The following is a 15956-nucleotide window of genomic DNA, read 5'->3' on the forward strand; positions in this document are numbered from 1 at the left end:
AGGCAGTTGATCAAAGACTCAGATACTAATTAGTCACCTGCCTGTTTATGGCACCTACTTTCAACTGCAAAACAACTGCAGCAAATCCTATTTCGTTAACTACTGGAAGCTGGAGTGGCCTGCTCTGAATAGTTCTAACTCAGGGATCTTTATTTTTTTCCATTTTTTTTCCTAGGAAACCTGCCCTGGGTCTCACTTCTCTTCAGCCACACAGCACTCCTGTAGTAGTACCAGCAATAAGTGGCATCAAGTACCAGGAAGGATTTTATGTATTCTATATTACGTTCCCACGTAATGCTGCAGCTGGACAGCAAGCTCCATCGACTAGGATGCCCACCTCTCTATCAAGCTCAGTTGCCCAGCCATTGGTGTACTGCTGCTCCTCTCTGTTTAAAAACAAACCATACAGCAAGACAGACCTTTTTGTTCTTTGAGCAACACACTTGACAACAGCTACTAGGCTCCCCATTCTAGCTGTATATTTCTGGCATTGTCCCAGAACTTACTACAGCAACTTTGGGCCACAGGGCTAAGGCAGTCTACATTTCCAGTGTAAACCAATATGCAAAATCTACAGACAGAAAATATGATGGTGGTGGAAATGCCATGAGGCTGTGAAAAAAAAGAATTATAACACCACATACTCTCTGGAAAAATCATGCTGGCATACCAGCCAACATATTTTATGCATAAGAGGAGCTCAAAAACCCTTCATGCATTCAGTTAATTTCTGCTAAATCAGCAGTCAAAGATAACTCTCCCTAGAAAACTGAAACATAATTACCACAGTGCTAAGAAGTCTCTGGCACTGATTGAGGAATTTGTTTCCTGAGTGGTAAGGATTGCGTTGACTTGACAATGTGGTGTACAAAAGATTTCTAGGCAGCCACAAAAAGGCTGATGCATCACTGTTGCTCATCTCTCCATGTGGTTGGGCAAAATAAAAAATGCTTGTAACTAAGTGTTTTGGTTACTTTTGTGTTACCAAAGCGTTTGCATTCAGTTTTTAAGTAGTTTCAGACAGTAACTTTTATAAAGCACTTGATCATTCTTGAGGATTTGTAATTTAAACCTGTTAGTAATAAATGCATTGTTCAGGTGAACGAGTACAAAAAGGCTCATCTAAACCACCTAAAACAAACTTCTATTTCCTCATTATTTGCTATCTGACATTCTACATATTAAACACACCAATTGCTTCACTTTTACAGAGCAACATAGCTACACACAAATTTTAAAAAGCTGAGTACAAAAGTTCAGCTCCAACCAATTATGGCACTTTTAAAAATATTGCAATGGTCAATGAGTGGTCCCCAAACAAATATAAGGGTAGAAGGAGACAAACATGTTGACATGATGACATAGAGTCATCAAAACTAAGAGCACTTGAAGTCCATACCCCGAATATACACAGCAAGGATTTTGGGGGAATCCTTATTTCTCAACTCCAAGTTACCATGCCCAAGAGTTGCCAGAAAACATTAGCACACAATTTTCTGGATATACATACACAGTTGACAAAGCATTATTTTAAAGAAACATATATAAACAAATACTTGGCATGGGATAAACTAGAATCTTAACCTTGGGTCCATATTAACAACAAGGTCACATGAGCTACAAATTCAGCTTATGAATATACTACAAACAGATATAGGGAGAAACACACATGCAGTCCCAAAGAACGCAGATAAAATATCTTTGTGAAAGAAACCAGGCTACAACTGATACCAGTAGCTATACCAGCACTGTTCTACTTCTTTCAAATGTCTAAACAACCTGTGAGTACTGCCTTGTTTGAACAACAGCTTACAGTGATAAATATCATCAATTAAGAAAAAAAACCAATTTCAGTAAAACCTTTAAAGACAAAAACATCACATATTTTACACTAAGAAATGAAAAAACCTCAAGTACTAGGCAGGAAAACAGCACATGTAGCTGTGTTACCATATTTTTTATGCCATCAGTTAATTTGTGTTTGAGCAGTATTTTATTTGTAAAATACACAATACCAGAGCTAAAAAACAATCACAGGGCCATCTTCTTCATAATTCAACTGTTCACCTGAACACAGCAAAATTAAACAAGCTGCATGCTTTGCTATAGTGACCAAATGCTCGATGATTTTTAAAATAGTTATCTATTGATTAGTATTGCACAACTGTGTACATGTGTTCATGCTGGAAGCATATATACCTTAATTAGGAAGATTTCTGTAGTTACAAAACTTCCAGATAAAAAATTCATTGTCATTTTCCTAAGTATCACAGATATTCCCACTTCTCGGCCATTTTACAAGATGCCTTGGAAATTATTTTATAAGGAGTTATAAACTTTTATTCTTAAACTTTGAAAAAATACTTCTCTTCCACTTCAGAGCTACTCTAATCCTCAAAAAGCACTGGGAACCCAAACAATAACAAAATCTAGGTCTTCAAGGTTTTTTTTCCATGAGTTGCTCAACCCCAGTTAGGGGTTTGACTGTTTGGGCTTTTTTGGTTTGTTGTTTTTTGCCCTCCACAAATCGACCAGTCACTCTGAGAAACAGAACAGCTATTCACCTGTTCCTCCAGCAGCTCCTGCCATAAAAGCTGAATTTCTTGCAGCTTGACCCGCCGATCCTCAGTCCAACGACAAACTGCTGTCCACCGCTCACCAAGCCTCTACAAAAGCACAAAACACTCAGGAACGATCACAAACCTCACAAAGTAACTCCAAAACCAGATATTCAAAAGCATCACTTCTACTTCACATTAACATCTTTCTACAGTGTATCTACTTCCCCATCCATTACTGCTATTGCTGTATTGCCAGAGCTGGAGATTAACACTTTCAAAAACATTTACCAATGGCCTTAACTCTGCTTTTGCTCAAGTCTTTGAGCTATTTGATTGACTTAAAAAGGAGTGAACAAAGTAGCATGAATTCTGCTTGGAAAAATCCTGTCTCATGACAGGAAAAGACTTCATATGGTATTCCCTAGATAAATTGTGTTCATGTCGTCAAATATTTTTCCTATCAGATTTTAACTTCCTAAGGAAAATAACTTACATGAATTGCAAAGTAACGTTGCAGGTTTTAGCTTGAGCTGATTTAACAATTCTTTAAGTTATTATTAATCCTAAAGTGTTATTTTAAATTACTTTCAAAGATAAATTGTCTTCAAACACAAAAATGTTGATTAACAATTACATGCAAATTGCCTAATACTACAATTTAAAAAAAGAGGGCTCTAAGATTTTACCTGCAATTGTTCCTCCAGAATAGCTGTTGCACTTTCCCCACTGCTTTCATCAACAATGACCACCATGTGTGTTAGGGAGTTGACCTTCACCTGTTCTGCCTCTAGGTCACTCTGCAGGCTCTACAAGAACAAATCAGAGGTTACCAACTTTGAATGCATTTGCTAATCTGCTATTTTGGCCACAGTGACTATTACAGCTGCTGTGGTAAAGGACCTTTGGTTCTTCAGTTTCAACAGTTAAGCACAGATTTTACCACTGGGAATCCCTGCACAGTTCAAATAAATGTAAGCAAAAGGCTGCTAGAAATGAACCCCAAACCATTCTGATGAAATGCTGTAAAAGATGGAGCGCTTTAAGTTGTATGCCCCATACTTGCCTAGGAGAATGAGATGACAACTTCATTGACTTTCCATGTGTCTGATATTATAGGTAAGAGAACTTAAGTGTTGCTACACAAAGCTGCTATTGTTAATAAGAAAGGAACATAGGGCATGCCAAACAGAAGTCATTGAAAACATTCATCTCTTAAGAGCTGACAATATAATTTCATAAGTATCAACAGTGCAAAAACTGACCATGATGCTCCTAAGATAAGTAAAAAAATGCAGAAAACATGCAGTCCTGACTAGTTTAAAACAATCTGTAGATTTAAATATTCATACAACTTCTAGAAGAACAGATTCCATGGCTAAAGCCAACTATAAAATATCTCTGCAAGATCAACACACCTTTATGGTATTGTAAATGTCACTTTTTATCCCAGCATATCCTAAGCTACTCTATGAAACACATGCCTCAAACTCCCCAGACTTTGAAAACAAAAGAAAGAATGCAAATGTGGGACAGGAAACTACAGAGACAAAAAATACTCCCGTGTTCTTGTTCTGTGAGGTATGTCCCATGCTGGGGAGAAGGTCAAACCTCAGCACTGAGCATGAAAAGGAAAGCTGCAACCATGACAAATATCAAAAGGACATCTTTCTCCTTCACAAAAACACTGCAGGATAGAAAGGCTGGACTTGAACCCAAAAAGTCAACTGAGAGAAAAACCACTTCCAAAATATTGCACACATCAAAAAGCAGTGTCTAAGCACCCCCTCAGAATGCAATTCCTGTAAAAGCAGGGACTGGAATCAGTGACTTGGAAGGCCCTGATCATTTTAACTCCCACATTATTTTAATGTGCAAGTCTCAAGCAGACTTTAGCAATGCCTGCCAGTCATAAGGGCAAGTTTGTCCAAAGTACCTTTCATACTGTTCCTCACACCAACAGTTTACCAGGAGAGGCCTTATTCTCTGCACAAAGGGTAACAATTTTCCCTAAAGGTTTCATTTACTGCACAAAGCAAATATAATAGTTCCTGCTAGTCAGCAGTGCTAAGTATGAAGTTAAGGCTTCTAATTCCTTTCTACACCATCACCATCCTTTTCCAAACACCAAATGCAGCCATATATGACTTCTGACACAATCAAGTTTCTCAGTTAAGGAATCCACCAATGGACACATCTTCCAAATACTTCTCCTATACATATCACATAACAGGCAAAAGGTTTACCTTATGTTCTTCTAGCTGTTTTTGAAGTGACTCCAAATCTTCCGCTAAGAGCTGAGACTCCATCTTCTGAATGCGCTCTTCCGTGACTGTCAGCCAGTCAGACAGCTGCTGCAACTGCTGCTTCTGGAGCTCCATCAGCATGTCATGCAGGCTGCAGGGAGAAGCACAGAGTTACTTCAGATACAGCTTTCCCGAGGAAAGGAACTAAATTCTAGCTCATATAGGAAAGAAGCAAGGCCATACATACATAGTTATCTATCATCAAATAAAATTTTCACCATTAAGCTAAGGAACACAGATAAGTATCCTTGTCTCTTTCTCAGTAAAAAATGTTCATGAATTATGCAATTTACATCAGGGATTGTTTCTTCCAATATGGGTTTGCTGGTACTAAAGTCTAGGCTGAGAGTTGCAACAAAATGCAGTTTCTCCCTTGATGTGCAGCTCTTACCCTGGTAACCCACATATAGGAAAAAATTATTCTAAAATATTTTTAGTTGTGTAAATACCCATAGATATCGACATCCACTGTATTGAGAAACTTAAATGTGTTTCTAACATTGTTTCAGTAGTTTATGTAACTACTGCATTTAAATACCATGTATTTAGTCTGGCATAGCTACATAACAATTCACAAACTACTTCACATAATGACCAAACCCCCCGCCCCCCCATCAGTTATACTCATTCCTTTTGTTTCACCTTAGAAAGTATGAAGGTGGATTTTGTGTCACAAACTGCAATGTTAATTCTAAAAAAAAGCCTTACTGGTGGATGCAAACTAAATTCTCCAAAACACAGCAAGCACCAGAGGTCAGTCCTGAACCTCTAGAAGAGGTTATGTACCATCAACTCACCGGGACTGCCTGTCCATGCTCTCCACCCGGAGTTCCTCCCAGCGGGAGTTCAGCAGCAGCATTTGCTCCTGGATCTCAAACTCTTCTTCAGGTGACAGATTTCCCTGGGCCACCAGTTGGTTTCCAGCCTGCAGAACATTGCCTACACTGCTCTGGTGTGCAGTCAGTTCCATCATAAAACCCTGGAAATAGTACAAGCAGACATCACTGTGAGGTCCTATCAGAGCTTATAACTTGGTAAATATCCTAAAAAATTATTATGTTTGAAACAGTGCTGTAAGAATGAGCTGGCACCATCAAATGCATGAAGATGGCAGACCTGTTCCTTTCCTTGAGACTAGATTTTCCATGCACTACAAAAATTCTGGATTCAATAAATCAGAAAAAAAAGCTGACCACCTCAATGAAAGATCTGTTTGGGAGAAGACAGCCTTCTTCCCTCAACCAAGAAAATGAAACAGAAACTTACCTATGGCCAACAGAACATAAAACAAGATCTGAAATGTATTGTAGGAAAGCAATTAGAACCCTGTGAGTTAGAAACATTTACTGTAAATCCAAAACACTTCTTCCTTTGCTTCATGGCTTTAAAACTGTAGCACAAGGAAAAAATTCCTCATATTGACTACCATTCAAATTCTATATTCTATTTTATACACTAAGCTGACAGAAGAAAACAAAAACATCTAACATGACAATAAACTTCTTGCAGCATTAGGACATTTGTTCAGATTTAGAAAGAAGTCAAACCAAAATTTGGAAACAAGAAGAATTTGGAAACATCAACATATTTCTGAAACGAACTATCCTAATCATCACAGAATAAATTGACATGATTATCAATTTCAGCATTACCCTCATTTAGCAGCAAGTGGCATAAGGCTGACAAGGCTTTTTAGTAATCGGCAGCAGGGAGGTACGACAGCCTGGATCAGACTGCCTTTGTATTATGCACACCAGTAAGCCAGCCACCAAAGGCAGATTTAAAAAAAATACATTAAGATTTCAAAGCATGCTCCACTCTAGGTTCTTCTAAAAAGGTCAATTTTGCCTTGAACAAAGACTAGGACATAGAAGTTGGGCAGCTTATTTACACAAACGCACACACGAAAGAAGCCAAACCATAACAAAAGAATTTTCAAGAGAAGCTTACTTCATGGGTGGAAAATTGTTCTTTGACTTCCTCAACATCACCAGATATTTCCTCCTGTTCCCGAAATGCATCCTCAGCTGACAGCAACCATGTAAGGACTTCTTCCAGAGCAACTTGGTAGCTATCCAAGTCCATATCCACCTCTGTCACTGTGCTGGGAGTCTCTGCTCTAGAACTGTCTTGGTCTTCTTCAAGTGCTACAGTCTAGGCAGCCAAGAGGAAAGAGATGTCTTAGAAGTGTACAGAAGATGCCCTCCCAAATGGTATTAAAAATAGAATAACTAAGATCTCTTTTAATCTTTCATAAAATGTTAAAAGTAATCATTGGATACATTTTAATGAGAAAGGTCAAAGTCAAAATGGAAGTTCATTAGTAAAGAAACTGGATAGAAAATACAACTTTAATCTTGCTCTTTCAACAGTGAATCTCAAAACCAACCAAAACCTCATGACTAACACTGACCACCGCAAGTTCCATGGCAAATTCAGTTAAAGATTCTGGACCACCCTCTTCAGCTGATCAAGACATATGAAACAAAGAATAATAATAAAGCAGCATAACACAAATGAAACTTATACCTCATTACACAGGATTTTGTACATGTATCAGAAAAAAGGAAGACAGAAAGACTGAAGTTAATGACAAAGAAGATGCTATGATTTTTCATATTTTCCCAGCTGTGTTGCTCAAGACAGAAGGCATGTTCCAGAGATAACTGACAAACATGAAGATTAGCTAAAATTACATGTCAGAAAAAGAAAGGCTGACTTTGATGACAGACACACCTGCTGCATGCTGAATTTTTCAACCTCACATTCCTGCTTGTATCTCCTTGGAAGGGTTTCCACCTCCCGAATGTCTTCCATTGTGACTTGCTTAGGAAGGACCTCAAACAAAGAGGTTAAATACATAATAATGGACTTTTTGTCTGGAAGCTGTACAGCAACATCTGCATCAAAAAGATAAAACATGGGGAAAAATAAATGAAGACAATTTTTTAAATCATTACATAGAACACAGGTAACAATTCACATATTGTACAAATCACAGATTCTCCTGTTAAGTAGCCTTTCATAAGTTTTTAACTTAGACACCAGGTTTGACATACTTTAAAAGTAGCATGACGGAGGAAAAAAATACAAAAAAAAACTTTTCTACATTTGGAAGTGAATTCACATTAAAAGTCTTGATCTTTTTGAAGTTAGAACTCAGACAGGAAGTTACTAAGGAATAAAATCTGTTTGGGAAAATCGTTCGGAAGCATCTCCCAAGCAGAAATGTAGTTCAAGGACAACATCCTACATAAACATTTCCACTTAGGGTCTATCCCAGTTCCCATTATTAGCCAGGTAGTTTTCTTATTTTCCGCATTGGAAAGAGTTTCACTGAGCCAGGTTCACTTCTCTTGGGTTATGAGCAGTACCCATTCAGTAAATACTTTTTTTTTTCCCCCACAAGAAAATGGTGCTTGAAGTTTGAGATCTTGTCTTACAGAATGAATCTTTGGAGGCTCACTTCAAAGCAGAGCTATAATAGCTCAGTAGTTTAAAAAGGAGCCATAAAGGTTTCCTGGTAGGCTTTCCGAGGCAGTATGTACTCACAGCACTGGCAGCTACTGCTACTCAGTGTGCATGTAAAAAATAATCAATTATGAGCTCTTAAACCATCCCATTCTACAGAATGCTCTAGTATACTTGAAAAGCACACACGCTTGCAGCATAACTCCTGCCTAAAAGGAAATAAAGCCAGCATACCAACTTCACCTCTCTTAGTTTCTGGATGGAAAGTCAACCCGAACCTTAATATTCAAAATGCCAAAGCCTATACATGTGCATTATTTTAAATACAAATTTAAAGGTTTGAAATAAAATAGCACTGCACAAAGCTGATGGAATTTTTATCCATACTTAGTATCACTAGAAGAAATTTCTTTCAAGAGAGCTCAAAACAAACTTCTTGTCAAGTAAAATAACTATATCCCACCTTCAGGATCCAACAGTTTCTCAATTCCTAAGTGGTTCCTGGCTATGTTGAAAGCATTTTCCAGTCTCTCAACCGGGGACATCTTTGTAACTTTATCCCAGCTGAACAGCTCAGGTCTAAAAGTAAAAGCAAAACAAGGAAGAAAGCAAATTTTATCCAAAAGAAAATTCCATGCCTTGCAGAACATCAGGTTATGCATATGATGGTAGCTACCCAAGTAATATAATCATACACATATATACCAAATACCAACGTAAGTGCATATATACAAATGTAAAAAAAAAAAAAGCATGTATTTGTAGTTATTAGTGAGAATCTGACAATCAAATTAATTGACTGCATGCCCACAGCAACATCCACCTTCCATTCTGTGTCCTAAACAAAGTCATTGACTGCAACAGGAGATCAAATACCACTAGCAAGAACATATAAGCTTTGTTTAAGATTTATCCCTGAACCAGTCCTCCTCAATGGTTTCTTTCACAGCATTACTGTTACTACACATTTTCTGTATCAGGCACGCAAGAGTCACTGTTACTGGAAAACATCATTCCAAACTTGTGATGTGGCTCAGTGACCACCCCAGACCACCACAGCCAGGAGGAACAGCGGTCTCCACCCCACTCACTTACCCTTCCCCGTGGTCTTTTCCCCCAATAACAAAAACCAGCCTAGAAGAAAACACCCCATCACAAGCGCTCATGAGTCACAATGCAAATCAGGCCAAGAAGCTGATCAATTTGCAGTGTCAGTAGCTTTCATCTAAAATCAGTGTTAACCCAAGAACACCTCCAGTCCAGCTATGCACCCAAAACACACTGGTGGGTCTCAAGGGGAAAGAGCAGAGCACACAACAGGAAGCAGAGGGAGCAAACAGGGCCCATTCCTAGCGGTACCTACACCCATGGGGCATAACCAGCCAAATGCTGCAGCAGCACAGCTGCAGAGCCATTAAAACACCTTCCATCCTCCTGCAATAGTGGCTTCTCATCAAAACACTGCTATTGATTCTGTACTTTATAGAACTTGGGGAGGAAGAGATGGGCTTGCCTTTAATTCTTTTAATATTTGATTCAGTTGTAAATTGACCTAAGAGTATCCTTTATCATCTGTCGAGTCGTTACATTTGTGAAACAGGAAGGCCATAAGCCAACAGTCTGAGAAGCAAAAAGCCAGAAGAAAGCAGGAAGAGCAGGAACAAAGATATACATAGAAACTCGTGGAATATTGTACATCCATGCAAAAGCAACAAGAGTAACGACAGATTCCTGTAAATCTTTAGTAGATACTCTGAGTTTGAAAACAAAAGTTTCAATAAATCGCAACTAGGTACTCACCTAAGAGTGAGAAAACCAAACCAAAAAGCAGAATTAATTCAAAGAGGAACTAAGCTAATATTAGAAAATGAGAGAGACCAGTACAGTAAAATGCTAATAAAATTACATGAGGTAATAGGTTACTTACATGGGGCAGGTGTTACAGAGTTATGAGGTATCATAGCCAAGAGGTAGTACAACAATTGTTGATTGACACATAAAGAGAAAAGCAAGATATTAAATCTCTTAATGGAATCCATGAAGATTCTCCTCTTTTAAGTGCCATATTAAACTAAAATAAAAAAGCAGTACTGAAAAATGCCCCTTAGGTAGGAAAGCACTACTGTCTGGGTAAGCTAAATAGCTTTGTTGTCCTATCACTCCTGCAACCTGCCCCAATCTCCTTGCTCCTTGCAAGTGCTTTTAAAGTCTCTACTTCAAAGCTGAAAAGAGAAGCCCAGCTCAAGATTTCTCAAAAGTGTGGGGAAAATGGTGCTTCTCTGACTAAAGAACTTGTGCCCAGGGACAACAAAGCTGAATTCTGACATGCCAGCAGCTGTCAGGCTCCAAGGAATAGGGAATAAAAGGCTCAGACCCAGATTTTAGGTAGCCACAGGAAAGCACAGTTATTCAGTCAAAGCTTTCAGCTGAGGCTTTTGCTACTTAACAGTGCTCTGGAAAGGGCAGAGCTCACAGACTTCAGGTCCTGCAAAGCCTAAGCACATAATCATATCAAAATAAGGACAACAAACAGCCTAAAACTAATTTTGCTGCTTCTCTCAGGTCACCTAGGTTTCATTTATGTCTCAAGCTGGCACACTCTCCATCAAAAACTTCACACATTCAGCAGCAGAGCAAGGCCACTACAGGCAGTGGTGCTGGTAGGAAAATCAGCACTACTGCTCACACCATCCAGGGAAGGGACTTAGTAATACTTACAATAAATTACAGCGAGACCTTTGCTAGTATTGCTCTGTCTTTGCATAACATTCTTTCCAAACTTGCAGAAGCCCTCAGTGTGGTGCAGGCCCTCCTTAGACACCTGTGTAGGCTGAACACAAGCCAGCTCTGGTCCACAAGACACAGAGGTGTCAGGGCAGACCTGTCCTGAAGCCAGCAAGCCTGTGACTGAGCCTACTGCATTTACCACAGGCCAAATGGGCACGCACTTAAGAGCGGGCTCAAAGTCAAGGTATGTTCTGCAAACACTTTGCATCTGCTGGGTGTAAACATGAGTGTTTGTAAAGCATTTGCTGTATCAAATACCTAGTGGCCAGGAGATCTGGGTAAATTCTAGAAATTACTATACTCTTTCCACATTTAAATGGTTATTTATGGGTAAGAACAGTCAGACCTTGCAAAGCAATGAGCTGACTTCATTTAAGAGACACTGGATTAGAATGGATTGCCCACTAGGTCTCAAAGAGGAGATTTTTTTAAAACGAAGTAAAAAAAGGTATGCATCTTTAATAGAATCTGTAATGATTATCTAAACTACTGAAGAATTCTTCAAAAATCAGAAAGAACAGAAAAGACCTGTGCAAAGAAGCTTTAACACTATTTCTTATAAAGTATAATGAACAAACTCTACAGGTACCTGAAGTGTTCTATTATCCTTTGATATTCTACCCCACAGTTCTCCTGAAAGAGCTGCATACATTGTCTTCCAAGCAAGATATATTAAAAAACACTAGAAAAGCTACAGAGTCTCTCATTCCTTCATTTTGAAGCTTCTGTATCCTCTTATTGAAATCATATGGCAATATCCAATGGAAGAAATGTTTCTATTTGTAGAGGATGGCAGGCAGAAGGAAGGAAGCACAGGTGAAGGAGACTGTCAACTCCCCCTTCCCCCACAGAGACCCTTTCAATATTGTCGATGTAAAATGCATAGCAAGTGGGATGTAAATCCACTCCAATTAGCAAGTGTTTGTGCATGTGCAGGAACTCAATGTTACACTCCAGCCTTATCGAGGCTCTGGCAATGTCCCACCACTGCTATTGTTACCACAACAAAAGACAAACAAAAAACCTGGACAATGAATCATCAAAATAAGCTAGAAGCTGTCAAATGCTCAAGCATAAAGACACAGGAAAAAAGCTGTTTACTTCACTAGGTCGAAGATAAGCTGTTTGCTACTTACTTGTGTCTGTGAATCACAGCATTAAAGGCCAGTCCATCAGCCCAGCTCGTGGTGAAGTTCAAAACATTGACCTGACTGTAAGGTCTCGTGGACTGCCGAACCCAGCTTAGCAGTATCTTCTCACTGTTGGTCTGCTGCAAATCTGACATGATGTTCTTCATGACATCCTTTACCTGCAAGACAGCAACAAGTACACCTTACAGACATATGCCCATTTCCTCCTTACAAAACCAAATTACTTCACAAGTCATGAAGGGGTCTTCCCCATGAAAAGCTATGAATCAAACTCCAATTCCTCACATGAAATTTGGGAGCAGCAGTCTTCAGGCCATCTTTGCCCTCTACCGATTACAAGAACCAGTGATGCTTCATGTAATAATGACACATTACTCTTACATTATGATCCTCCCACGCTCCTTGGTGCTGTCTCTGCTAAGCATAGGAAACAATACTCCTCACTGCCTTGTTCTGTGTTTCCACCAGTAAACAAACTCTAAAAATACAGCTTGTATAGGTTTTCTGCAAGAAGAGTATACCTGCTCCTCCAACAAAAGTAGTTTGTTGTTTGGGTACTAGTCATACACATCTACCAAAGTCCCTCCAAGTGAATTCAATGATCTTCCCAGATACTTGGATAAACCAGGAGTAATTCAATCTGTGAGACTAACAAACCTACAGAGCCGCATGAAAGATGCAAGCCAAACACAGTTACCTAAACAGTAAAACACTACCTGCCTCAAGTCCTTGAGGAAGGAATATAAATACAATGCTTCAGCCCGAAAAGCCTCTCTGCAATTCACACCAGCAGGAACTAAACTGAGCGGCTGAGCACAACTGGGCACATACAAGAATACAGATCATGGGAGGCAGCCAATAGACTGAGAGCAGAAACCAAACACTGGCCTGCCTTTATTTACCAGCCCAAAATAGAAGCAGTGTTTTCTGCCACCAAAAGCCTGGAAAGGTTTGCAAAAATCCCAGCAGAACAATGTACATGATTCCTGGAAAGGAAGAGATCTCACAGCAGCCTCTCACCTGCCAGTGCAAGATAATGCTCCACAGCAGCCCCAGCGTCAGCTTGTGATTTCCATCAACAATGTCAGTTCCTCCAATATTCACCAACTCCACCTGGAAAGGTTGGATCAACTCTCTATTAAACAGTTATCACAGCTTCAAGTCACAACTCCACCCCACATCCCTGGCTGTTCAGCCAAGTATTACCAAGTGCTCTGAAGTAAATAGTTACAGAGAAAAGCAGAGTTGACAGAGAACTGTTCATCTGAATTTGTCATGACAACTGCTTAAACATCATGACAAAAGATGGCACCAAAGAAGATATTCCACTGGAAGAGTTTTATTCTCTCCTCTAATACACAGGTGCATACCAGCAGTCAAAACTGAGCAACAGAAATGCAAGCAGGAAGGATCTGATAGGACAATAAAAGTTAAGCAAGTCTGCTCCACAATTTTTTTTTTTTAATTTGATTGACAAATCAAAAAAGTAGAAATTCCTTACTGGGAACCATTCCACTTAAAGGACAAAGTTCACAGGATCACTTGATCACCTACACCCTAGGTTGGTCTGATCCTTGCAATATATATTTAAACACTTCTATAAATTATTTCACAAGTTACAAATATTGCACAGCCCACAAACTCTCAAGCAACAGAATGCAACTGATTCTCAGTGGATGCCTTCTCCCTCCATCGTAACACCCAACACACTTTCTAATGAAGCTAAGCAGTAGGCGTAAATCAAGTACGTGACCTTAACAACCCTCAGCTAACTAAGACCATCTGTTTACTTCCAGAAACCCAGATCCTGTCAGCTTAAGGAAGAAATAATTATTTATTGCAATTCAGTATTGTTTCATTTATTGTTATAGTACAATAAATCAATTTCAAGCTGAAAAAACTCATTATTTATCCTTTAAAAAGTTAATCAATATTTACAGTACCTCAAAGAACAAAAACAAACAACCCACTGCTAGCTTTGTCTACTTCCAAGAAATATGACACTAGTCCACCAACACAGAGGGGAAATTGCAGTATAATATAGCATGTTGGTATCACTCTCAATCAGCAGTTTATATAAATATGCCCATGCCTTCTTGTATTTGATGTATTTTATTGCCAAAATGTTCTTACGAAGTTATTTTAGTGACCTGACATTCACAAATAGAAATTCTAAGTATAGAGAGCACACTTATCAGGAATTGTTCTTCAAAAAAGGAAGAAAAACTAAAATCACTTTACTATAGCACTATAGTCACTATAGTTGTCTTCCAGGCAGTAAAAGAAATATGAAACCAAATTATTATTATTTTTATTTTTCTTAAAGGAGGATTTGATTTTGTTTGCTTGTTTGTTCCTTCGATCAGTTACCAAAGCTGCAAATCAGAGACACTACATGTTTGACACAGAGCTGACAGGTCAGCGAAAAGACCCTCCTCGAAACTGAGAGCAGGAGACAAAAAACAGATCCATGAAACCTGCCATCCCCTTGCAGATTTCTGCACAACTTATGCAGCATTACTGGAAATTATTTTTTTATCCTGCTGTGTTCATCAGCTATGTAATTGCAAAGTTTCAAGGCACCTTTTTCTTGGGAGCAGCACACATCTCAACAAACCACAGTTCTGCAGTTACTGAGTTAATACCATTATTAAGTTTGCATTTTAAGATCTCACAAAATTGCTGGACACTGAAATTCTATATCAGGTAGGAAACTGTGATCAGTTTACCTGCCTCAATGAAGTCTCATTTTAGGTTCGAAAAATCTTTATTCTCTGCATTCTGAACTCATTTACACACAACAGTAAACTAAAAAATCTCTCAAAAAGTTGTGGAAAAACATGCTCACGTTGTTCTGATGCAAGACTTGTAGTACTCGGTTGACATTATTTAAGGCATGTACTCGCGTGGAACCTCGTTCTTTAGGCTGAAAATAAAAAATTACAATCTGTTCAACAACAGAATTAATGGACATACCAAGCAAAACTAGAGAAAAGTTCTGCAGATCTTAACTTTTTTTTTCTTTTAGTAGTAGTAAGAAAAACCAAACAAGATCATCCACAACAATTTCGAAACGAAAACTGGTCAGAACAATATTCCCCAATTCAAGGCACAGGACAGGCCTTGGACTCAAAATGTGTTTCAGCTCATCTTCAGCAAGTTCAAAACTTTTATTCCCAGCATCTACAGAATTATAAACTGGCAATGCAAAAGCAAAGAAAGAGCTCCTGGGGAAAAGCTGAGGCTTTTGAACATTTGCCAGAGTAGTTGAAATTTTTTGGCTCCTAAGAGAGAACAAGCAGCAATTTGTTTTTCTGGCACCAAAAGCCTGCTAAATCTTTGCATATTGGGAAGAAGTTACGCTTCCTGACTTTCCCTTCCTTTTAATATCAGGGGGAATAATAAAAAAAACCCCACCAAAAAAAACAAACCTCCAACTCTTGACAATACCTGCCACTCCATTTGCTTTTAATCACCATAATTTAATTCCTGTGGCAGAAAGTGATCATACTGCAAGAGCACGGAGCTGAACTTGGAACACAGTAAGCAACTTAGAAACAAAAAAAACTCCTGTTGTCTTCAGCACACTTCAAAACACACCACAAATTATTAAATATACAAGTAAAATACATCTGTTTAAAAAACAAGGTAAGCTTCTAACATGAAATTTTATGACTGAAGAT

The 15956-nt window shown here is 38.7% G+C and overlaps 1 protein-coding gene across 6 annotated transcripts in view; it reads right to left on the reverse strand.

Annotated features, from left to right (window-relative positions):
• The window catches only part of UTRN (utrophin), a 359524-nt gene that overhangs the window by 270518 nt on the left and 73050 nt on the right, over positions 1-15956 (reverse strand). For all 6 annotated transcript variants that reach the window (XM_069010451.1, XM_069010452.1, XM_069010449.1 and 3 more), the window contains 10 exons: positions 15122-15199; positions 13294-13386; positions 12259-12431; positions 8799-8914; positions 7601-7764; positions 6815-7018; positions 5662-5843; positions 4805-4955; positions 3248-3367; positions 2565-2666 (listed from right to left, as the gene is read on the reverse strand). In XM_069010451.1, coding sequence (XP_068866552.1) covers positions 2565-2666; positions 3248-3367; positions 4805-4955; positions 5662-5843; positions 6815-7018; positions 7601-7764; positions 8799-8914; positions 12259-12431; positions 13294-13386; positions 15122-15199 — 1383 coding nt within the window. The remainder of the gene's footprint in view (positions 1-2564; positions 2667-3247; positions 3368-4804; positions 4956-5661; positions 5844-6814; positions 7019-7600; positions 7765-8798; positions 8915-12258; positions 12432-13293; positions 13387-15121; positions 15200-15956) is intronic.

This window comes from Aphelocoma coerulescens, chromosome 3, assembly GCF_041296385.1.
Source record: "Aphelocoma coerulescens isolate FSJ_1873_10779 chromosome 3, UR_Acoe_1.0, whole genome shotgun sequence".
NCBI lineage: Eukaryota > Metazoa > Chordata > Aves > Passeriformes > Corvidae > Aphelocoma > Aphelocoma coerulescens.